The sequence below is a fragment of the Balaenoptera borealis genome (assembly GCF_965194805.1).
Source record: "Balaenoptera borealis genome assembly, chromosome: X".
Taxonomy (NCBI): Eukaryota; Metazoa; Chordata; class Mammalia; order Artiodactyla; family Balaenopteridae; genus Balaenoptera; species Balaenoptera borealis.
The window spans coordinates 67,183,672-67,209,506 of NC_138881.1; the positions used below are offsets into that span (position 1 = coordinate 67,183,672).

The window sequence follows — 25,835 nt, forward strand, 5'->3', positions numbered from 1 at the left end:
TGGGAGAGTTTTCTCATCATAAAGCAGAACCTCTAGTGAATACAGCAAAAATGTTTCAGAGTAGTGAAGCATGGAGATTGAAACCTGAGGTAGAATTTCTGAATGAGAGACATCTTCTAGTTCTTATCCTATGTCATATGCATCACCCATATCTACCAGAAATTATTAGACTCCTGTGTGGAACCGTTCCATGTGACAGATATCCTCAATTCTGTAACCTTCATATTCTATTTGTTCACCTATGCCCATGACATACACCCCAATTCTACCACTGTATGTACATCTCACTGAAACTGTCCTATGCCCTCCAGCTCAGCAGTTGGCCCAAAAATTCAGCACAGGGAACCAAAATGTATGTTTCTGGGTAGTGCTGTACTCATTCTGATGCCATTACCAGTATGAGTGCCTGGTGCATCAAAGGAGGTATGGGCCAGGGAAGTATACGTAGGAACTTACCTGCCACCTCAGAAAAGTTCCAAACGTTAGGGATTTATATCAGTAAAATCAGTGAGGGAGAAGAGGAGAGTAAAACCTGCTAAGAACTGTCCTTAGATTCCATTCTCTACAACCATGGCCATAAAGCCTCTACTCAAACCTCCCCAACTGAATTCTTGTGATTGGGAAAACATCAGCTAGTTTTTCAATGAAACAAACATTCTTTTCCTCTCAGATCAGGGCAATATTGGGTCCAAATTATAACATTATAACAATAGGCTGGAGTAACTATCCAGTTTGCCAGAAATTGCACATCTAGGAATTTACTTTGAAAAAATTTTTATAGATGTGGGCAAAGATTTATTGATAAATGTATACTGCGGTCCTAACTGCATAGAATAATTGAAAACAAGCAATATGTTCAATAATACAGAAATGTTTAAATACATTTTGGTACATCTGTAAAATGGAATCATGTAAAGTCATTAAAATCATGTAGGATAATATTTTCTGACCTGTGCTAAGTTTTAAAATATATTTTCTAAGTGACAAAGAGCCATTTAAAAAATAGTATGTATCTTGTAATAAATTTGAAAAATACATTCTCTCTCTCTCTTCCTCTTTACCACTTCTCTCAACCCCTCAACCCACCCTCATCTATCTATCTCTGACTAGGTCGGAAAGGCTTACACCACCATATTAAAAGTAGTTATCTCCAGATACTGGGGGTGTGGGTGATTTTTTTCTTTTCAATGTTTGTTAAGTTTTCTGCACACAGTATAAAATCATTTTATAATTTTTGAAAAATATTATTTCATTAAAAAATGAATAGATTTCCTGTGGCAATTGGTCACAAATACTGTTTGAAAACCCTTGATCCATCTTCTTTAATCAGACCTTAACATTTCCAGTTGAATTATATGAACAGATGGTTTTGGAGACTGCTCTATGAAGTATTAAAATGACCATTCTAAAATGTACATTCCAGAGATGGTTGACTATAGTAAGGAACAAGTATAATATAACCTACAATGTTATTTTCTAGGATAAAATCGTTGGTAAAGCCCCCCTGCCCCTTGTATCCCAAGTATTGTTAATAAGGACCAATAGATTTTATTTATATATGAATTTATGGGGAAAATTTTCACTTAGATTAATACATCTGTATTTAAAAGAAATGAAACACCAGGAATTGTCTTCCCATTCTCAAAGTTCCTGATAAGATCCACTGGACTCATTGCTAATCCTGTCTGCCACTCAGTTCTCTGGAGATATTAATTTTTTCATATGGGTATGTAGAATACATAGAAGAGTTTTTCTTTATTTTTCTTTATTTTTTTTTTTTCATCAATTCAAAATAAACTATGGGTCCAAATAGAATATATGTTGACCACTAAGAGGTGGTAGGTTAGATTATGTTATTATATGGCAAATTATGCCCATTATGCCAAATCACAACCTGAAGGAAGATTTTCCTGTTCTGTGGTCTGGGAAGCACAATAATAGTCACCCTGATGTTGACCATGATGAGGGTGGCTAGGTCACCCTGACTTACTTCAGCCTGATCATTTGTATAAAGATTTTGATTTGCATCTAATAACGGTAACAGTTGGACAGATGGAGAAGGCAGAAAAGTATGACGATGTGGGGAAAAGGCAAAGAAAGGAACAGGAAGAGCAAAGACATGGAAATGGTAATAAGTATGGTTATTGCAGTGGGGAATCAACAATGATTATTCAAGGAAGTTAGTTTGGGGGAGCAATGGGTAAGACTGTATGGATAGTGTAGGGCCAGATTATGGTGGAAGCTCCTTAGAAACATAATCTAGGTTTGGTTTGATAGTCAATGGAAACCTATCTTAAGTATTTCAGTCCACATTGTTTTTAGTGACACATGAAACTGATATTTTAGGAAGAAAAATAGCTAACAATTATTGAGTACTTTCCCTGTTACAGGCAGTGTATTAAAATGATATTTAAGAGGGTGGCCTTTGGAGTTGGTTGGACTTGAAGTCCAATCTTAACTCTGGAATTTACTAGCTAAATAACTTTAGGAAAATTACTTATTTTCCTGGGTTTGCTTCTTCATCCGAAAAATTGATGTTATAATATCCACTTCTTGAGGTTGTTGTATGGATCACAGAGTTTGGAGAAGGAAGAATCTGTGAACAGGGAACAGTTAGGAAGCTGTTACAATTACTGAACCTAGACAAAGATGATAAACCACTAGAATGGAGAGGGAGGACAAACTTCAAAGTAAAGGTAAAGAAGTAGGACAGGTGACTGACACCCTCTCTCCACTCTCATTCATCTTGCAAGTTCCTTATTTCTGTTCATTTGACATAATTTAGGAAGGTGAAATTACACTCTTGAAGTATATGGTCCCTCTCTGGGCATTATCAATTGTTTGCTCATTTCCCTAGAGCTACAAATAACCATTTGCTCTCTCTGTTCACCATTTCCACATCTCCTGCAACATATGGTCCAAACTCCCTTTCCACAGTCAGTTAGAAAGCAAACAAAACATAACAGAAATCATTCACGTTCTTACACTGTAATTTCAATTTTTTTGATTTGCAGTTTCTTCCTCCATTCTTGAGTTTTCCAGTCAATCAGGTTTCCTGCGAATTCTCACGGAAGCAGGATTCCGTAATTTAACAAAAAGCAAAACTCAAAAAGAAAACCAATCCTGCTGTTTCTGGGCTTTGGGAAACCTGACACTTTTCCTAAACCTTCCAAGGCAGCGCTCAGTGCTTCAAGGTCCATTTCCTGCCACCAGCTAACATCAGAACAATCACTACGTAATAGGAATCTTAAAATGCACAAGGCTTTGAGAACTTGGTCTTTATCACTAGTGTCTGGATTCAACGCAGAACTTCCTCTTTTAAAGAAGACATCTTATTTGCATACATTTCTGAGCAGGAAGTTACACGCAGAACTTTGAGCCTACGTGGGAAAAGATCCTTCACTGCAATCTAATTTAATTCAACGCTCCCTCTTTCTTTTTCTTTCTCCTTTCCCTTTTCTCAGGGAGGGAATAGTCAAGAATAAATGTTTCAACAGATCTCGCGGTGCTATTCGAGATTCCCAATTTAAAAAAAAAATTCGAAATGATGCAAACGAGCCTGTGCCTTCCGGGGTTTGGGGCTGGGACTGCCACCCTCTGAGCCCAGTGAAAGCAGCCAAGAGAGGAGGCGGGGCTCTGGCGAGTTCCCCTTCCACCTTCCCCCACCCTTCTCTTCCAACCTCTGTAAGGCCCCTAGCTTGATTCCAGCCTTTGCTGCAGCTGCTCTCCAGCCGTTTGCAGGACTCAAACAACTACAGCCGCTGTTCCCAACCAAGATGGTGATCCGTGTGTATATTGCCTCTTCCTCTGGCTCCACGGCGGTAAGGAGGGTGGGAAGCCCACCTTTGTTGTTTTTCTACACATCAGTCTCCTGCTGCCCCAGAACCGTTAAATTGCAGAAGTTAGTCTGGCAGCTTCTCCTTCGGTAGACACCCGCATTTCCCACCCCACCCCCTTCTTCCCTTTCTTCTCTTTGTTGCATCGATTTCATTTTTCCATGGAGTTTACCTTTGTTTGCCTAGTGATGTTAGGCCCACATTTCTTCTCTGAAGAAAAAAGAAAGCTACCGAGTTTTGGTAAATGGAAGATGGTGGTATAGGGTCTTTAGGGTTAGGTGAAGACGTCAAGAAAGTCTCACACTGGTAAGTTTCAAGAGTGGGACATTTCACATATTTGCTGTAGGTACTGAGGCAGGGGCAGGAGTGCACATCTGTAAAGGATGTAAAACATGCTGTTACTGATGATGACGGAGTGGAGGCCTACTGAGGCACTGTGATTATATTTCACAGAGTGAGACCCTTGTAATCAAAAAGTTATATTTTGCCACTGTGTAGGAGGGGGTATTTAACTTCAGCCTAAAGAGTCTGTTAGAACTAGACAGAATGGGAGCGGAAGTTGGGAACAATGATATAAAGTTGTGGGGGGTTTTTAAAACAATGTGACAAGGGACCTGTTTTTCCCTTCCATTGTGTCCCTTATTTTGACCTTTGCTTTTCTTTCAAAAGATGTTACTTCAAACAGTTTCTAACTGCTTCAAATACATTGAGAACTGGAAGGGAACTAACAAGTGCCTTCTTGTGTAGTTGCAGATTCCAGTGGTGGCTTCTTCAAATGATAGGACAACCCTCTCTCATCCCCCATGCTCTTAATTTAGAATAACAATTTTCAGCAGTTGTGGGGAGCAATAGGCTAAGCTGGAGTGAAAGCTGAGTGTATATCCATGGTAAATGAAAGTGTCTCTGTGTTTCACAGCTCAGGAGAAAAGCCAACAGTGGCAAGAGCAGATGTGTGGGCTCAGAATGTAGAATGTATGAACCCACTCCCTCTTCTGAGCTTCAGAGCAGCAGCTATCCCATGTTTTTTGTTGTTGTTGTGTTTTTGTTTTTGTTTTGTTTACCCCCTAAGAGGGTTTGGAAGAGAACTGAAAGAAGCTTGGACCTTCAACTTGTCTTCTCTGGCTACCACATGTGGGTGTGTTTAGACAGTTTTGAAATAGAATACTTAAAGTTACATTTTTGGAGCAAGTTTAGGTTGAAAAAAAGAAAACTTTTTATATTGTCTTTGAACTTCACTTTATGAGCCTCTTGCCTTATTATTTTCCATATATATTATGATATTTAAAATAATGTGCAAGCTGCCCAGAGTCTCAATTCCAATAAAATAATTGTAAAATTTAAAAGATCAGCTTAATACCTTTAGTTAAATCCCTAATTAGGGTGGACAGATCTGGAAGCTAGTTTTGGTGATTTCACTTTGGGTGACATGCAGTTTCAATACTGCTATTTATTCTTTGCTTTCTTGCTCTTCTACGCCTCCCCGAAAAGCAGATTCAAGAAGAAACTCCTTTCAGAATTTCTATTCAAATAAGAACAATTATACCTCTCTGTTAAGACTTAAGTTTCTTAGGGCCTTAAAAATGACTACTGTCTCCTACTATGTACATTATTAGATTCCACTGTTGAAGACTATGCAAATAAATATTTATGCTTTTTGTTTCAATTGTTTTTCTTATGGGTAATTATAGATTTGTTTGTTGTTGCAGTAATTATAGTTCCTATGAACCTGTTATCAAAATTCTACTGCATATTGCCAAAATAAATTCTTATTTTATTATAATCTTATAGTACTTTTAAATAATATTAAAACAGGATAAAATGAGTATACTTCAGAAGAGCTCCTTTATAACATAAATGGGGACTCTTCGGTTTGCAATACTAAGGTTTTTCCTTTAAGAAAGCTGTCATGTTGTTCTTAACATATGATTTAGAAATTTTGGGGCAAACATCCTAACAGGAATCCAGCAATTGTACAAAGTGAGATGATTCTATAAATGACTAAGTGTTTTCTGAAGAGCACTTAAAAGAAAGCTTTTGGTTTTGGATTGTGAATCTTTGACTGTTTTCTTACTCCTGCTAGTGATTTTCATAAAAATAACCAATATTAGATGTCTTATCAGGCGAGGGAGGATCTATGATGATTGCAACTTAGTGTGACCTTAACTCAAGACTCCCTTTCCTTCATAGACCAATTAAAAAAAGAAACTTTTCAAACTTGTACTCAACTGTGCCCTAATACAGAGGTATAGCACTTGCTTCTCAAAAGTTTAGAAATGAAAGCAGGTATATTGGTTTTTGCAATGGATTTCTTGATAGTAGCCATAATAGTGTTAGTAAGTAGGAACACTTAAGTGTGTTGGGTACTATCTCATTTTTTCTTGGCAATTTCTAGTCCTATGAGTTAGATACTGTGATTATCTCTATTTTCAAGATAAGGAAATACAGGTTCAGAGAGGTTAAACAACTTTCTCAAGGTCACACAACTAGTAAGCCACAGAGCTTGAATTCAACACAAGCTGTTTGAATCCAAATGACATATGTTTAAAGAAATACATCCTCCCAGTGATGCATGACAGCTAGGAGGCATGCAGAGATAAATGTGAACATGAGGTGAGAGGTACAGAAGGGAGTAAGACCTGTAAGTGGAATTGCTTGGGCATATACATACAGAAGAATAGAAAAATGAGGAGCTAGTGTAGAGGAGAGATAGCATGTCTAAAGGTGAATGTCAGTAAGTGGGCTAAATTCACTCAAGGCCAGGAAGATAGAGAAGATGCACATTTGGAACTGGTCTAGTATAGGTCAAGATGAAAATTCAGGTCTTAGTACTGTTTTTTTTTTTTTTTTTTTTTTTTTATGAAAACCATTTAGCAAGAATGCAACTCCCAAGTTGTCTGTCTGTAGGAAGTGATTTCTGCCTGTTCAGAACTGTTCGTGCATGTTTTGACCTATTGTAACACAATAATATATGCCATATTTTTTTCCTCGAAACTGTAATGTCCTGTAAGTTTGCATTTAATGGAAAAAGAATAGTAAGCACAGAACCTATAATAAACTTAATAAATTTCAATAACTTTTAATAAAAATTAACATTGGCCTTTGATCAGGATTGCTAGAGAGATGATAGCTTGGAGAATTATAACTGGTTTGGAGTTTTCTTCCCATACTTCTTTTCCTCAGATCCACAATAATCTGCATTTCACGGTCTCTATGCATTTTAGGTGTGCTTGGTGTAGAAATTTTAAGATTGTGGTAGATAGATTGTAGATTTCTGAGGGTATTATTTATGGTCTAACTTTTGTAAAATGATCTCTTTTATGACTGCTAAAACATAAACTAGTTGTAGCTTGGATTGTCCATATAGTAAATGAAGTATATGTGATTTTCCTCTATGGCATTTTGTAAATAAGCTCATTTGTATCATTTTTTTTGATTCCACATATAAGTGATATCATATGATATTTGTATTCCTCTGTCTGACTTACTTCACTTAGTATGATAATCTCCAGGTGCATCCATGTTGCTGCAAATGGCATTATATCATTCTTTTTAATGGCTGGGTAATATTCCATTATATATATGTACCACATCTTCTTTATCCATTAATCTGTCAATGGACATTTAGGTTGCTTCCCTGTCTTGGCTATTGTAACAGTGCTGCAGTGAACATTGGGGTGCATGTATCCTTTCCAACCATGGTTTTCTCCGGATATATGCCCAGGAGTGTGATTGCTGAATCATACGGTAGCTCTATTTTTAGTTTTTAGTTTTTTAACGAACCTCCATACTGTTCTCCATGCTTGCTGTACTAATTTACATTCCCACCAACAGTGTAGGAGATTTCCCTTTTCTCCACACCCTCTCCAGCACTTATTGTTTGCAGACTTTTTGATGATGGCCATTCTAACTGGTGTGATGTGATATCTCAATGCAGTTTCGATTTGCATTTCTCTAATAATTAGCAATGTTGAGTGTCTTTTCATGTGCCTCTTGGCCATCTTTATGTCTTCTTTGTAGAAATGTCTCTTTAGGTCTTCTGCCTATTTTTGATTGGGTTGTTTGTTTTTTTTGATATTGAGCTGCATGAGCTGTTTGTAAATTTTGAAGATTAATCCCTTGTCGGTTGCTTTGTTTGCAAATATTTTCTCCCATTCTGTGGGTTGCCTTTTCATTTTGTTTATGGTTTCCTTTGCTGTGCAAAAGCTTTGGGGTTTAATTAGGTCCCATTTGTTTATTTTTGTTTCTATTTCCATTACTCTGGGAGACAGATCAAAAAAGATCTTGCTGTGATTTATGTCAAAGAGTGTTCTGCCTATGTTTTCCTCTAAGAGTTTTATAGTGTCTGGTCTTACATTTAGGTCTTTAATCCTTTTTGAGTTTATTTTTGTGTCTGGTGTTAAAGAATATTCTAATTTCAGTTTTTTTATATGTAGCTGTTCAGTTTTCCCAGCACCATTTACTGAAGAGACTGTCTTTCTTCCATTTTATAGTCTTGTCTCCTTTGTTATAGATTAATTGGCCATAGGTGTGTGGGTTTATTTCTGGGTTTTCTATTTTGTTCCATTGAGCTATATTTCTGTTTTTGTGCCAGTACCATACTGTTCTGATGACTGTAGCTTTGTAGTATAGTCTGAAGTCATGGAGCCTGATTCCTCCAGCTCTGTTTTTCTTTCTCAAGATTGCTTTGGCTACTTGGGGTCGTTTGTGTCTCCATACAAATTTTAAGATTTTTTTGTTCTAGTTCTGTGAAAAATGCCATTGGTAATTTGATAGAGATTGCACTGAATCTGTAGATTGTCTTATGTAGTATAGTCGTTTTGATGATACTGATTCTTACAATCCAAGGACATGGTATATCTTTCCATCTGTCTGTGTTGTCTTTGATTCCTTTCATCAGCATCTTATAGTTTTCGGATTACAGGTCTTTTGTCTCCTTAGGTAGGTATATTCCTAAGTTTGTTATTATTATTTTTTTGATGTGATGGTAAATGGGATTGTTTCTTTAATTTCTCTCTCTGATCTTTCATTGTTAGTGTATATAAATGCAACAGATGTCTGTGTATTAATTTTGTATTCTGCAACTTTACTGAATTCATTGATGAGCTCTAGAAATTTTCTGGTAGCATCCTTAGGATTTTCTGTGTACAGTATCATGTTGTCTGCAAACAATGACAGTTTTACTTCTTTTCCAATTTGAATTCCTTTTATTTCTTTTTCTTCTATGATTGCCATAGCTAGGACTTCCAAAACTATGTTGAAAAAAGTGGCTAGAGTGTACATCCTTGTCTTTTTTCTGATCTTAGAGGAAATGCTTTCAGCTTTTCACCATTGAGTATGATGTTAGCTGTAGGTCTGTCATATATGGTAGCTTCTCTGTCTTTGTATTTATAAATTGAACATCAGTTTGATGTATACTATGGTCTTTGTCATAGCTGCCAAGGTTTGTTTGAATGCTGTGTAAAGGTATTCATAAACTAAGAGCAAAATTAGAAACTCTTCATGAGGTGACTGTTTGGATATGCTTTTTGGATGCCCTGAACAATGGAAAATGGCAGCTCTCCCGTGGCAAATGCAGGAACTCAAGATCATTGCCTTCAGATTGGTGCCCTATATTTGGTGACTGATTTCCTTAAACTCACAGCAACAATGGCAAAGCCTTTGGAATAATTTGGCCCAATTTAAAGAGGCTTGGGAAACACAGTTATCAATGATGATGATTATTTGGTACTTGAAAGTAGAATGGTTATAAAAAAGAATATATTGCAGAAGTTTAGTAAAAGTTTCCTAATCTGGAAGAAGAAAAGGATAAAATAGATTCATTTTAGCTCAAAGACTAGTTACTCTATTGAGGAAAGGGTTTTGATCAATAAACCTTAAGGTCAACCCTCCTCCTGGGTTGAGCTGGAAAAAAAACATAAATTCAAGCTCCAGACACAATCAGATAGAATGTTCTAATTCTCTGTAGTTAATCTCTAACTTCTTTTCTAAAATATATATTGTGCCATAAAACATATATCTTTTACAGGAATATTTTCTGCTTTAATTAAATTTTCAAGGGTGAATGTTGTGTTTCATTTCTTACCGATAAAATTAAACAGGTTGAGAATCTGTTGATGACTATCTGACCATCTGTTTGCTTTCAGCTCTAATTTGCAGCTCGCCAGGAAACCTTTTAAACCCAGTACTTAATTACTTCCTCTGATGCAGACCAAAATTAAACAAACATATGTTTAGAGAGAAGGGGCAGCTCATTTATGATGACTCTTTTTATTAATATGAGAGCAAAGCTGACTTTTCACACTTGGCCAATAGAGAAGAATTCTAAGCAAGGGGATTATTTTCTAGCTCAGTCCCTCACATTTTGGCTTTATTAGTTTGTTTGAACTGTTTCAGGTTGCCAGAACATCAGGCAAAAGTTAAATATAAATTGTAAAATATCACAACAAATTTAAAAATTATATATTTAAAAGTATTCAGTATTAGTGCTGCTAGATTTTTGTTTCATTACTTTTCATTAATGTGACTAATCAAGATTTGACTTTAGTAATAGTAAAGCCTAACATTTATTTATGCATTGTGTATGTCAGGCACTGTACCCAGTGCTTTACATACTTTATCTCAATTAGTTTAATACTTGTGATGACATTTTGAGGTAAGTACTAGTATTAGATCCATTTCATGTAAGTGGAAGGGATATCTCTAAGACCCAGAAACTAGGTACATTGCTCAAGATCAAACAGTTACAAATGGCAGAACTGGGATTAGAACCCAGGTTGTTCTGACTCCAGAACTGGCTCCTAAACATTGTGTTATTTGCACTCCCTTTTAGAGTATAGATATTGAACAGAAATCATGTCAATAATACAGTAAAATCGTATCATGTGATTGGGAATCTGTAACTGCCATTTAATAACTGGATGATGCCTGAAAAGAAAGAGAAAGACTGGATGATGCCTAACTAGGCAAATGTGTCTTCATCCATAATCTGCATGTGAGAGTTAGGTGGAAGTGAGGGAGATAGGTTAATAGCAACATTTTCATATACAATTTAGTTCTTTTTTAAATAAAATTGCCTAACCAAGGGCACATTTTTAAATAGCAATTGTGACACATATTGAACTTTTATGACTTTGGTTCTCTTCCCTGAAAAGTATCTTTGTGTGGTTATAGACCAACATAATTAAAATGTGGCTTTTTATGATTCCATAAATATAAATTGATCAAGAAAGCAGTACATCTATGACTTGTAAACTCTGGTTCTGGACTCTAGTCTTTGAGTTCTGTCCTTTTGGCTTAGTCCTTTCTGGAAATAAGACCCGATCACAGAGTTGGAGCAGAGCCAAACAGTTTTGCTGAGGGGATTTCCAGCAGTGAGTCAAGACAGAAAGAACTTCACCTTTTAAACACCAGAGAATGTTCATCCCAGTTAAGAGTTACAACATGGGAAAATCTTGTCTGTTTGTTTCACCACCACTCAGCCAATTGTTTCACCATAAGTGCAGCATATTTCTCAACACTGATATTAAAACAGTAAGTATATATTTAATAATGGCTGTATTATTTGAGAAACCATTCTATCCAGTGTGATTTGGAAGCAAGATGAGCGTAGACAAGTTCTTAATATGTTAAAAATATGATAAAGCATTGCACTTTAATTTCTCATGCAAATAAGTTGTCAGCTTTAGTTGATAATAATAAGAGCTATCATTCATTGAGCACTTAAAATGTGCCAGGCATAGTGGTAAGAACTTTAGGTGTGTTATATCATTTAATTCTTGTGACAACCCAATGAAGTCAGTATTCCTATTGTGCCCATTATTTTCTTCCTTTTTTTCCTTCTTTTTTATTGCGATATAGTTGGTTTACAATATTATATGTTTCAGGTGTACAACTAGTGATTCACAGTTTTTAAAGGTGTGCTCCATTTATAGTTAATATAAAATATTGGCTATATTCCGTGTGCTGTACGATATATCCTTGTAGCTTATATATTTTACACATAGTAGCTTGCACCTCTTAATCCCCTGTTATTATGCCTATTTTTAGGAAGAGGAAACAGACTCAGAGAGCTAGCAATGCCAGAGAGCTAGCAAAGCACCCCTCGGGTCTGTCTGATCCCAGAGCTCATAATCTTAACCTTTATGCTATTCTGCCTACTGAGCGTTATTTGTTAATTACCCAGTATGAATGTAGCTATGAAACTACTTTAAAAGTCATTGTAAAATTGCTTTTCTTCTGAACTTGGAAAATCATGAAAAGTACTTCTTAATTGGTCTGTAGCAGTACCAAGAATAATTCTAGTGGCCTGTTACATCATGTAGAAAACTTAAAATTCTTTAGAGCAGATAATTAAAGTCATAATAGCTTAGTGTATATGATTAGTTAGATTGCAGAACATGTACTTTTATCCCAATATAAGAAAATTACCTTGTGTAAGACAGTCTAACTCAAAGCAGATAAGACACATTGTTTTGGGAAGGGATTTTAAGTTTTTAGCTAGAGCATGTAGATTTAGGGTGAGGTATGTGTTATAGCCTGTTGCCTGTGTGATTTGAGTAGGTCACTAAACCTTTGTTTGTTTCTCATCACCCTCACAAGTGAAATATAAATGACATAAAATTAAGAGTATTATGGAAGAAAACTTTTGCAAGTATCGTCATTGGAAATCTATTACTGAAAATTATAGAATCTGATCTCATACTTTCAGAAACTTAAACATAATTAATTGGTCTTGCACATCAACTAAATATTTTGAACTCAAAAAAAGGCAGTGGTTGGGGTGAAGATATTTCAATAAGTTTCTACTTAAAAAATTTAGAAATAAAGGTCTTAAATTAAATCTTCAGAGCAATATTGAGAGGACACTCAGGCATGGTGGTGGTGATATAGAGACTGGGCCAGGCAATAATACAAACACCTGGTGAGTTTTTTTTAACATGTTTATTGGAATATAATTGCTTTACAATAGTGTGTTAGATTCTGCTGTATAACAAAGTGAATCAGCTATACATATACATACAACCCCATATCTCCTCCCTCATGCATCTCCCTCCCACACTCCCTATCCCACCCCTCTAGATGGACAAAAAGCACCAAGCTGATCTCCCTGTGCTATGCGGCTGCTTCCCACTAGCTATCTATTTTACCTTTGATAGTGTATATATGTCCATGCCACTTTCTCACTTCGTCCCAGCTTACACGTCCCCCTCCCCGTGTCCTCAAGTCCATTCTCTATGTCTGCGTATTTATTCCTGTCCTGTCCCTAGGCTCTTCAGAACCATTTCTTTTTTTTTTTTTTTTGATTCCATATATATGTGTTAGCATACGGTATTTGTTTTTCACTTTCTGACTTACTTCACTCTGTATGACAGACTCTAGGTCCATCCACCTCACTACAAATAATTCAATTTTGTTTCTTTTTTATGGCTGAGTAATAGTCCATTGTATACATGTGCCACTTCTCGCTTATCCATTCATCTGTTGATGGACACTTAGGTTGCTTCCATGTCCTGGCTATTGTAAATAGAGCTGCAATGAACATTGTGGTACATGACTATTTTTGAATTATGGTTTTCTCAGGGTATGTGCCCAGTAGTGGGATTGCTGGGTCGTATGGTAGTTCTATTTTTAGTTTTTTGAGGAACCTCCATACTGGTCTCCATAGTGGCTACATTAATTTATATTCCCACTAAAAGTGCAAGAGGGTTCCCTTTTCTCCACACCCTCTCCAGCATTTATTCTTTGTAGATATTTTGATGATGGCCATTCTGACCGGTGTGAGGTGATACCACATTGTAGTTTTGATTTGCATTTCTCTAATGATTAGTGATGTTGAGCATCCTTTCATGTGTTTGTTGGCAATCTGTATATCTTCTTTGGAGAAATGTCTATTTAGGTCTTCTGCCCACTTTTGGATTGGGTTGTTTGTTTTTTGTTATTGAGCTGCATGAGCTGCTTGTAAATTTTGGAGATTAATCCTTTGTCAGTTGCTTCATTTGCAAATATTTTCTCCCATTCTGAGGGTTGTCTTTTGGTCTTGTTTATGGTTTCCTTTGCTGTGCAAAAGCTTTTAAGTTTGATTAGGTCCCATTTGTTTAGTTTTGTTTTTATTTCCATTTCTCTCAGAGGTGGGTCAAAAAGGATCTTGCTGTGATATGTCATGGAGTGTTCTGCCTATGTTTTCCTCTAAGAGTTTTCTAGTGTCTGGCCTTACATTTGGGTCTTTAACCCATTTGAGTTTATTTTTGTGTATGGTGTTAGGGTGTGTTCTAATTTCATTCCTTTACATGTAGCTAACCAGTTTTCAAAGCACCACTTATTGAAGAGGCTGTCTTTTCTCCATTGTATATTCTTGCCTCCTTTATCAAAGATAAGGTGACCATAGGTGCGTGAGTTTATCTCTGGGCTTTCTATCCTGTTCCATTGATCTATATTTCTGTTTTTGTGCCAGTACCATACTGTCTTGATTACTGTAACTTTGTAGTATAGTCTGAAATCGGGGAGCCTGATTCCTCCACTTCCGTTCTTCTTTCTCAAGATGGCTTTGGCTATTCGGGGTCTTTTGTGTTTCCATAAAAATTGTGAAATTTTTTGTTCTGGTTCTGTGAAAAATGCCATTGGTAGTTTGATAGGGATTGCATTGAATATGTAGATTGCTTTGGGTAGTATAGACATTTTCACAATGTTGATTCTTCCAATCCAAGAACATGGTATATCTCCCCATCTGTTTGTATCATCTTTAATTTCTTTCAGGAGTCTTTTGTCTCCTTAGGTAGGTGTGTTCCTAGGTATTTTATTCTTTTTGTTGCAGTGGTACATGGGAGTGTTTCCTTAATTTCTCTTTCAGATTTTTCATCATTAGTGTATAGGAATGCAAGAGATTTCTGTGCGTTAATTTTGTATCTTGCTACTTTACCAAATTCATTGATCAGCTCTAGTAGTTTTCTGGTAGAATCTTTAGGATTCTCTATGTATAGTATCATGTCATCTGCAAACAGTGACTGCTTTACTTCTTCTTTTCCAATTTGGATTTCTTGTATTTCTTTTTCTTCTCTGATTGCTGTGGCTAAAACTTCCAAAACTATGTTGAATAATAGTAGTGAGAGTGGACAACATTTTCTTGCTCCTGATCTTAGAGGAAATGGTTTCAATTTTTCACCATTGAGGACGATGTTGGCTGTGGGTTTGTCATATATGGCCTTTATTATGTTGAGGTAAGTTCCCTCTATGCCTACTCTCTGGAGGGTTTTTATCATAAATGGGTGTTGAATTTTGTTAAAAGCTTTCTCTGCATCTATTGAGATGATCATATGGTTTTTCTCCTTCAGTTTGTTAATATGGTTTATCACATTGATTGATTTGTATATATTGAAGAATCCTTGCATTCCTGGGGTAAACCCCACTTGATCATGGTATATGATCCTTTTAATGTGCTGTTGGATTCTGTTTGCTGGTGTTTAGTTGAGGATTTTTGCATCTATGTTCATCAGTGATATTGGCTTGTAGTTTTCTTTCTTTCTGACATCTTTGTCTGGTTTTGGTATCAGGGTGATGGTGGCCTCGTAGAATGCGTTTGGGAGTATTCCTCCCTCTGCTATATTTTGGAAGAGTTTGAGAAGGATAGAGGTTAGCTGTTCTCTAAATGTTGATATAATTCACCTGTGAAGCCATCTGGTCCTGGGCTTTTATTTGTTGGAAGATTTTTAATCACAGTTTCAATTTCAGTGCTTGTGATCGGTCTGTTTATATTTTCTATTATTTCTTCCTGGTTCAGTCTGAGAAGGTTGTGCTTCTCTAAGAATTTGTCCATTTCTTCCAGGTTGTCCATTTTATTGGCATATAGTTGCTTGTAGTAATCTCTCATGATCCTTTGTATTTCTGCAGTGTCAGTGGTTACTTCTCCTTTTCATTTATAATTCTATTGATTTGAATCTTCTCCATTTTTTAATCAATGAGTCTGGCTAATGGTTTATCAATTTTGTTTATCTTCTCAAAGAACCAGCTTTTAGTTCTATTGATTTTTGCTATTGTTTCCTTCATTTCTTTTTCATTTATTTCTGTTCTGATCTTTATGATTTCTTTCCTTCTGCTAACTTTGGGGTTTTTTTGTTCTTCTTTCTCTGATTGCTTTAGGTGTAAGTTTAGGTTGTTTATTTGAGATGTTTCTTGTTTCTTGAGGTAGGATTCTATTGCTATAAACATCCCTTTTAGAACTGCTTTTGCTGCATCCCTTAAGTTTTGGGTCATCAGGTCTTCATTGTCATATGTTTCTAGGAATTTTTTGATTTCCTCTTTGATTTCTTCAGGGATCTCTTGGTTATTTAGTAGTGTATTGTTTAGCCTCCTTGTGTTTGTATTTTTACAGATTTTTTCCCTCTAATTGATATCTAGTCTCAGAGCATTGTGGTTGAAAAAGACACTTGATACAATTTCAGTTTTCTTACATTTACCAAGGGTTGATTTGTGACCCAAGATATGATCTGTCCTGGAAAATGTTCCATGAGCACTTGAGAAGAAAGTGTAATCTGCTGTTTCTCATTGGAATGTCCTGTAAATATCGATTAAGTTCATCTTGTTTAATGTATCATTTAAAGCTTGTGTTTCCTTACTTATTTTCATTTTGGATGATCTGTCCATTGGTGAAAGTGGGGTGTTAAAGTTCTCTACTATGATTGTGTTACTGTCGATTTCCCCTTTTATGGCTGTTAGCATTTGCCTTATATATTGATGTGCTCCTATGTTGGGTGTGTAATACTTACAATGTTATACTTCTTCTTGGATTGATCCCTTGATCATTATGTAGTGTCCTACTTTGTCTTTTGTAATAGTCTTTATTTTAAAGTCTATTTTGTCTGATATGTGAACTACTACTCCATCTTTCTTTTGATTTCCATTTGCATGGAATATCTTTTTTCCATCCCTTCCCTTTCAATCTGTATGTGTCCCTAGGTCTGAAGTAGGTTTCTTGTAGACAGCATATATACAGGTCTTGTTTTTTTATCCATTCATCCAGTCTATGTCTTTTGTTGGGAGCATTTAATCCATTTATATTTAAGGTTATTATTAATATGTATGTTCCTATTACTATTTTTAAAATTGTTTTGGATTTGTTATTTTAGGTCTTTTCCTTCTCTTTTGTTTCCTGCCTAGAGAAGTTCCTTTAGCATTTGTTGTAAAGCTTGTTTAGTGGTGCTGAATTCTCTTAGCTTTTGCTTGTCTGTAAAGTTTTTAATTTCTCTGTCGAATATGAATGAGATCTTTGCTGGGTAGAGTAGTCTTGGTTGTAGGTTTTTCCCTTCCATCACTTTAAATATGTCCTGCCACTCCCTTCTGGCTTGCAGAGTTTCTGCTGAAGGATCAGCTGTTAACCTTATGGGGATTCCCTTGTATGTTATTTGTTGTTTTTCCCTTGCTGCTTTTAATATTTTTTCTTTGTATTTAATTTTTGATACTTTGAATAATATGTGTCTTGGCATGTTTCTCCTTGGATTTATCCTGTATGGCACTCTCTTTGTCTCCTGGACTTGATTGACTATTTCCTTTCCCATATAGTTTCCCATTTTCAACTACAATCTCTTCAAATATTTTCTCAGTCCCTTTCTTTTTCTCTTCTTCTTCTGGGACCCCTATAATTCGAATGTTGGTGCATTTAATGTTGTCCCAGATGTCTCTGAGATTGTCCTTAATTCTTTTCATTCTTTTTTCTTTTTTCTGCTCTGCAGTATTTATTTCCACTATTTTATCCTTCAGGTCACTTATCCGTTCTTCTGCCTCAGTTATTCTGCTATTGATTCCTTCTAGAGAATGTTTAATTTCATTTAGTATGTTGTTTATCATTGTTTGTTTACTCTTTAGTTCTTCTAGGTCCTTGTTAAACGTTTCTTGTATTTTCTCCATTCTATTTTGGATCATCTTTACTATCATTACTCTGAATTCCTTTTCAAGTAGACTGCCTATTTCTTCTTCATTTGTTTGGTCTGGTGAGTTTTTACCTTGCTCCTTCATCTGCTGTGTATTTTTCTGTCTTCTCAGTTTCCTTAAGTTACTGTTCTTGGGTCCTCCATTTCGCTGGCTGCAGGTTCGTATTTCCCGTTGTTTTTGTTGTCTGCTCTCAGTGGGTAAGGTTGGTTCCGTGGGTTGCATAGGCTTCCTGGTGGAGGGGACTGGTGCCTGTGTTCTGGTGGATGAGGTTGGATCTTGCCTTTCTGGTGGGCAGGACCACGTCCAGTGGTGTGTTTTGGGGTGTCTGTGACCCTATTATGATTTTAGGCCGCCTCTCTGCTAATGGGTGGGGTTGTGTTCCTGTCTTGTGAGTTGTTTGGCATAGGGTGTCCAGCACTGTAGCTTGCTGGTCATTGAGTGGAGCTGGGTCTTAGCACTGAGGTGGAAATTTCTGGGAGAGCTTTTGCCCTTTGATATTACATGAGGCTAGGAGGTCTCTGGTGGACCAATGTCCTGAACTTGGCTCTCCCACCTCAGAGGGTCAGACCTCACACCTGGCCAGAACACCAAGAGCGTTTCAGCCACATGGCTCAGAAGAAAAGTGAGAAAAAGAAAGAAAGAAAGAAAGAAAAAGATAAATTATTAAAATAAAATAAAGTTATTAAAATAGAAAAAATAATTAAAAATTAAAAATTAAAAAAAGTAATAAGAGATAAAGAAAGAAAGAAAAGAGAACAACCAAACCAGAAAACAAATCCACCAATGATAACAAGCACTAAAAACCATACTACAAAAAAAACAAAATGAAAAAAAAAACAAAAAAAGACAGTCGGAACCCTAGGACAAATGGCAAAAGCAAAGGTATACAGACAAAATCACACAAAGAAGCATACACATACACACTCACAAAAAGAGAAAAAAGGGAAAAAATATATATAGATAGATAGATAAAAAACGAAGAGAGCAACCAAATCTATAAACAAATCTACCAATGATAATAAGCTCTATATGCTAAACTAAGATAAACATAAAACCAGAAACAGATTAGATGCAGAATGCAAACCCCAAGTCTACAGTTGCTCCCAGAGTCCACCACCTCAACTTTGGGATGATTCATTGTCTATTCAGGATTCCACATTACAGGGTACATCAAGTTAATTGTGGAGATTTAATCTGCTGCTCCTGAGGCTGCTGCGAGAAATGTCCCTTTCTCTTCTTTGTTCACACTGCTCCTGGGTTTCAGCTTTGGGTTTGGCCCCCTTCTGCATGTAGGTCGCCTGAGGGCATCTTTTGGGAAGTCTGAGGTCTTCTGCCAGCATTCAGTAGCTGTTCTGTAGGAATTGTTCCGCATGTAGATGTAGTTTTGATGTATTTGTGGGGAGGAAGGTGATCTCCATCTCTTACTACTCCACCATCTTGAAGGCGCCCCCACACCTGGTGAGTTTTAAAGGGAATAAGTAGGAAGTGTGACAAGATCCAGAATAAGGCCAATTCTATACCAGACTTGGAGTTTATGTGATTTTTTAAAAAAGAAGTTGTTGAAAGGCAAATATAAAAGTATTGTAGGAGAATGTGACTAAACATTTACTTTTGTCCAGTTGCATTAGGACTTATCATTATACTTTGAAGTTGAAATTGAAGAATGATTTTTGTTTGGTATGTATTTGTATCCCTTTTATTGTATGGTTATGATCAAGGTCTGCATGGGGGCTTAAGAGAGGTGTATGCATATATCTGTCTTGGCATTTAGTCTGACTCTACCAAAAAGTTGACCTTGAACTAAAGCTACAATACCAGTGGATCCTTACACTGCCCAAATATCAGGGACTGTGTGGGGGAGGTCCCACCAACCACACAGCATGTATATTCTTTCAGAAATTCAGTGACTCTAGATTTCATGAAAAGTGATGTACCATGTGATGTTTTGAAACACAAAGCATCTAACACAATATTATCTAAATAATTCATGTCTGGATACCTGAGTAGATTTACTATAAATAAATATCTAATTACTTTTTGAAAATCATTCATTTACAGAGATGGATTTTAGTTTTTCACTGCATAACATGGTTGAATAGAGAAGTATTAGAATTGTACTTTCAGGTTAATGTATAAAACTAGGGTCACAGTGCATAAACGTCCTATTGCTTGGAATATATAGAGAACATCTAAAAGGGGGCTATCATTATAAGAATTAGATACCATATTGTGCAACAGCTTATGTTAAGAGATTCTGTGGGAAGAAAATTGCATAACCTGAACTTTTGGGTTGTCAAAACATGTATTTCTCCAGTAAGCTATTAAAAGGAAAGGTAGTTAGACAATCTCCTAATGAGTGAGATAATTATGACCTAATTCTATACCCACGTTTGCAAAAGGACCACCATTTGATGTCCTTATAAGGCTTCATGAAAATATTTGAAGTTGCAATGGTGGACGTTAATTTACGTGTCTATTTTGTTTTAATAAAAATGTATAGCAATTTTCATTTCATATGATTAGTTGTGAGCCCTTATTATATGTAAAAGCATATGATAAAAAAGACAGATGCATGTTGTTGTGTATCACAGCATTAATTTTTTTTTCTAAATATTTTCTCAATCTATAGACATTGTTTCTACTATAGTAATTATTCTAAAGTTACATAAGGCAGGTTTCTGTACATAAAAGAACAGATATTAAAGCCAAGTCAAAACATTGAACAAACTTAATAGTATATGTATACATACATACCATATAAACACTTGGCAGAGATGCTCAGGTGCAGAGCCTTACATAGGGTAGACAGTTTGAATAAATTATATGGGCAGGCCCTGCTAATGCTGGACCTATAGGCTGTGTTGGGAATTTTCTTCCTTTCACCCCCAAATTTATTAATTCATTGAGAAAACATTTATTGCCATCCACTGGGCTAGACTCTGGACCCAGGTCCTCAAGGGAAAAAAAGCCAGGAATAAAGATTCCTCAGCCTCTTCCCTGAGCCAGAGGAAGTGAGGTAGTATGGAGATGTCAATTTTAGGGACTATGTTATACAGTCTACAAATAAAGAGTTGTATTTGTGGGGCTCAAAGGCAGAAGTACTTCAGGTACTACTTGCCTGAAAGTTAGTATGCTGTCTCACAGGAATCCATATTCTACCTCCCAACGAATGTCTCAGAGTACTTTGTCTACCCCTTCTAGTTACCCTGATGATGATCTCCTCCTTGAATAACTATTCTGAAAACAACAATAGTTTATTAGTTCAATTCAAGCTTTACTTAGTTTTCCTGCCATTTCACTAGAGAAGGGTATGGGAAGTAGATCATAGGCACTATTTGCACTTTCTTCTTATATGTGAACATTTTTCACAGGCATGATTATTATACAGTTATGATTAAAGCCAAATGTAGCAGTGATGACAAATTAAAGATTTGTGGTATCACTGCCTAACTATTTCTACCAGTTACCTTGGGATTCTGGAACAAAGCATACTACGCCCCTTTTTCATTATCTGAAAAGTGCCTTTTAGACTTCTCTATAATCCCTTCACTTTGGGACCACCCTGACCTTGATCTTTTGTGTAAACAATTATGCCTTACAAAAATCTGAGGTGTATTCATTAACTCTTTTATTTATAACACCTCAACAATTTTATGTTTGCTCTCCCTTCCTGTTCTCCTTGGCTGTTTCTTTTTTTCCCAAGGATTATAGGATTAAACCAACAGTATGGTTTAATGTTTGGTTCAGGGTTCTACGTATCAATGCCCTTATTTACTTTGGGTTTAATTCATGCCACTGCTATGTTAAATTTGATAAGGATCATGTCTTGAGCCAGACTTTCCAGTGTGGAGGCTACTCAGTGTTTGCCTTTGGTCAAGCATATAGCAAAGAGGCTAAATGCTGAAATAATCAATATTTCTCCTTACGTTTCCACCAAATCATTAGATAAGTAAAGATAATTTTAGCTCCTCCTTCCCCCTCCCAACATATTTCTAACTCTCCCCACCACAAGCATTTGAACCTGGTCAAAACTGGTTCCATCCGTTACCAAGATTAATAAGCATCGAAATCCAGTTGGGCCTTATTGTTCTTGTGGATAAATTTTCTCCTAGTACCAGACTGTTCTTAAAATAGCATTATGGGGAATTCCCTGGCGGTCCAGTGGTTAGGACTCCGCACTTTCACTGCAGGGGACACGGATTCGGTCCCTCGTCAGAGAATTAGGATCCTGCAGGCTGCGTGTGGTGGCCAAAAAAAAAAAAAAAATAGCATTATGGATTTCAAATGTTTATAACAGTGCTTTAGTGGGCTAAAGCAACTATATCTAGAGAGAAAGGACATGGTAAAAATTAATCTATTTTTTGATTAATGTCACTTGTTATTAAGAAACCTAGAGTATAACACTGGAAGTCCCTTCTTCATTGTGAAAAAAAAATGACTTTCAGTCTTTTCCATTTTTCTCAGCATCAAACATGCTAAAAATAAAATATTAAAAGCATCTGGGTAGAAGGAATCATAGGAGGTCATCCAGTCTATACACATAAGGACTGCCTGTGAACTGTCCCAGACAGATCGTAATCAATTTTCTCCTAGAAAACTCTCCAAAGAAGGAAATATGCAACCTCCCTTGATAATATGCTGCAGTACTACTTTCTATTCCTTGTTGTTCTAGACTCTGGGACTAAGATTGTGGAAATCTGGGTGACCAATGAAGGTTATTTTTTACCTCTTTTTATATAGTGAAGAGAAAGATTAGATTCTTGAAGCCGTGGAAGCAAAGGAAGTAAAGCACTGTACAATACATAGAGATCCACCAGTAATCAATTCAGCACATATTTCCTGAATACCTGCTGATAAAAATATTCAGCTCTGTGGGGGACAAGGTGTTCATCCTGAAAGAGTTTACAACCTACCTTGTTTTGGAAAGCTTAAAATAGGTTTGATTTTTTTTTTTCTTCTCTTCTGCCCCTCTTCTTTTTTAGGAAGCATTCTGGGCATTGTTCATGCCTGTATATTAGTACACTCTAAGATCATGCCATAAGAGAATATTCCCATATATTGGTTATTTTGTGAGATGTGATTTATTGAATTTATACTAATCTCAAAATCAGCATCAGAGTAAAAAAATCATGAAAAAAAACATTTTAAAGTCAATAATCCCCTAAGTCCAAGTATTGGGCATTGTTCATTCATAATAGTTGAATGTGTTATTAATGAAAAAAATCATACGGCATGGCTAATGTAAGAACTAATGTGATGCCTTTAAAAGGTTCAATTTTGAGAAAAATATTTTGTTATAAAATTATGAGTTATACTACTTACTGTTGTAGAGAAAACACAGCAGTTTTAGAACTCTGAACTGAAGGCTGTGACTTTTTACTGTTGTTTAATAGTAATTTGTTTGGAATCCTTTCGGTCATTAGTGTACTAATCAACAAGGGAGCCTTGGATCAGGGAGTAAAGGCGTTAGGATAATGATTAATCTCTATGCTTTTTTTCCCCCTGTAAAATAGAAGAAATGACCTTATCTCCACTTCTCATGAATGTTAGTTAGATTTTTAAAAATGTGATGAATAGCAAGTGCTTTGAGTTTCTTTGAAAGGAAAGAATTTTTCTTTAGCAGCCTGAAACATTTTGGTAAAACTCTTAAGGCAGAATGGTCTTTTCTATTTCTCTTTTATAAGTTGGCATTTTGCATTTTGTTTTTAGTAGTCCAAGATAAGGCTTCAGGAGAACCTCAACTCCTTGTTTTCTTTTGAAATCCTAATATTGCACATGAGAGAGTTTTACCTATCATTCTGTTTCCATTGAAAATTAACTAACCTGTTAAGGAGAAATACTATAGACTCTTATGTTGTCTCTCTCCTTCTCTCTCTCTCTCTTTTCTTTCCTCCATTTCCCCCCTTCCTCTCTCCCTCTCTCTCTGATTCTTTTCTATGCCCTTGTAAGAATGCACAGTGATATGCAGTTAGTTGAATGTGACGTTTAATAACAAAGTTGTGACCTGAAGAAGTTATATTTTCAGCTAGGAAAAAGGTGCTAAGAAAAGATTATACAGGACCTTCAACTCAACTCTAGAAAATAGGCTAATAATGCTGTTTGTGACATTCACATTTCCAAATTGGAGTTGACACATATAAAAACTTATAAATGTATAATATTATTGTGTTCTAGAAAGAGAATTTTATGCTATTGAAAATGATCACATTCTCTTCATTGATAATCACTCTTTTTGGATGATTTTCTCCCTACCCTTCATTTCTTCTGAATCTATGTCAGTAGCTCTTATGCTTATTTGTAAAATATTAAAAATCTACTCTCTTTGGGTATTTTTCAGCTATTTCAGGCAAATTTACAATAGGTTCCGGTCTCAAGACCTTCCCAAAATTTAAACAAATTTTGTGAAACCTTATTATATATACCCCAAATATGGCTTCTTTAAAGTAAAATTTATGAACCAGGAATACAAGCTGAGGCACAGGTTATGTGCTTAATCCCAAACTACATAGTTTGAAGCAAAACTGTGAGTGAATCAAGAATAGACACTAAAAGGCATTTTTTTGGGTCACAATCTGTGAGATTAAGATGGCTTGTATATACTAACTTAATTTTATACAAAAGCTTATTTTGAGTCTCCCTTATGATTCCACTGCATTTGTCTTAAACTCCATTTTTTGACATAGTATAATAAAAGGACCACTAATCATCCTTTGTTCAACCTTTTTTTTTTTTTTTTTTTTTTGGTCAACAGTCTTTTTCCCTAACTCTGGGACTGGGAACACAGCTTTGTTTTGTTTTTTGTGTTTTTTTAAACATTTTTTTGGCTGCGCCTCATGCCATGTGGGATCTTAGTTTCTTTACCAGGGATCAAACCTTTACCCCCTGCATTGGAATCACAGATTCTTAACCACTGGACTGCCAGGGAAGTCCCCAGTTTTTTTTTTTTTTTTAAACAAAGTCATTACAGAAACCATGAGGGGGTGGTGGTGTTAGTTTCTTCTTGGAGATTGCTGCTTAAAGCTGACTCAATTTCTGTCTTTTCTAAAGAAGATAATAGATCGGATAATGACCTGATGAGTGATATGTAGAGCTAAGTAAACCTGGCAGCCTCATAAAAGCCCTGCACAAATGGAGACTATATTTCACTCAACACCCATGCCTTTCTTCAAGCCTTTCAAGCCTGAAGAAAGTTCTGCCACCCCAATACCAGTTCTATTAATTTTATATAATTAAGAGTAAGGAAACATAATGATCCTAGTTGGACTGTTAACCAAAATTTGGGCCACTACCAATTATATTGTAAATAAAGTCAAGGCCTCAGAAAGAAGATTGCTGTACCTTAACCTAAGTATGGGCAGTAATTTAATTGTTCTTCGGAAAAAAATGAAGTTTCTTTTTAAAATTAGGCCTTTGTCACATTTTTAGGCATCTGCATTCAGCCCAAGGTTCTTTTGGATTTTCTTTGGTGAAACCTATGTATTTATAAATATTAGCTGACCTTTTGCTCCTATAAAGTTTTTTTTTCCCATAATGAGTGAGGTTATATTGATAATATTAATCTTGAGAAATAGGAGGACATGAATTAGGAATCTTAGCATCCATTTGATAATGTATATATTTCTGAGAACTACAGGGTAAATGCCAGCTGACTTAAATTGATACTTTATCTTTTATTGGGAGAAAAATCATTCTCTCAATTGTCTCTCCCTCTGCAATCCATTCCACACAGGATCCTCATATTAACCTTCCTAAATATACTTTAATCTTTTCCAGAAGACACCCTCAACTTAGGTTATGTGTCTTTTTATAATCTAGTAGCACCTTGTGCATATTTTTATATCATGGCATATTGGATTGGCCAAAAAGTTCGTTCGGGTTTTTCATATGAAAACCCGAACGAACTTTTCGGCCAACCCAGTATTATAATTTTCTGTTTATATCTGTCTTTCCCACTAGACTGTGAACTTCTTGGGCTCAGGGTCTTTGTTTTGTGCACCTTTGTTGGATTCTCAGGCTGTAGCACAGTGCCCAGTCCCCAGAACTATGTAATGAATACATGCTTATGGACTTAGTGGATGT

General features: G+C 36.1%; 1 protein-coding gene across 1 annotated transcript in view; it reads left to right on the forward strand.

Moving 5' to 3' along the window:
- The first annotated feature begins 3,557 nt into the window (after positions 1-3,557).
- SH3BGRL (SH3 domain binding glutamate rich protein like) overlaps positions 3,558-25,835 on the forward strand; it is a 79,390-nt gene continuing 57,112 nt past the window's right edge. Inside the window, exon 1 of the mRNA XM_082377642.1 lies at positions 3,558-3,821. Coding sequence (XP_082233768.1) covers positions 3,777-3,821 — 45 coding nt within the window. The 5' untranslated portion in view covers positions 3,558-3,776. The remainder of the gene's footprint in view (positions 3,822-25,835) is intronic.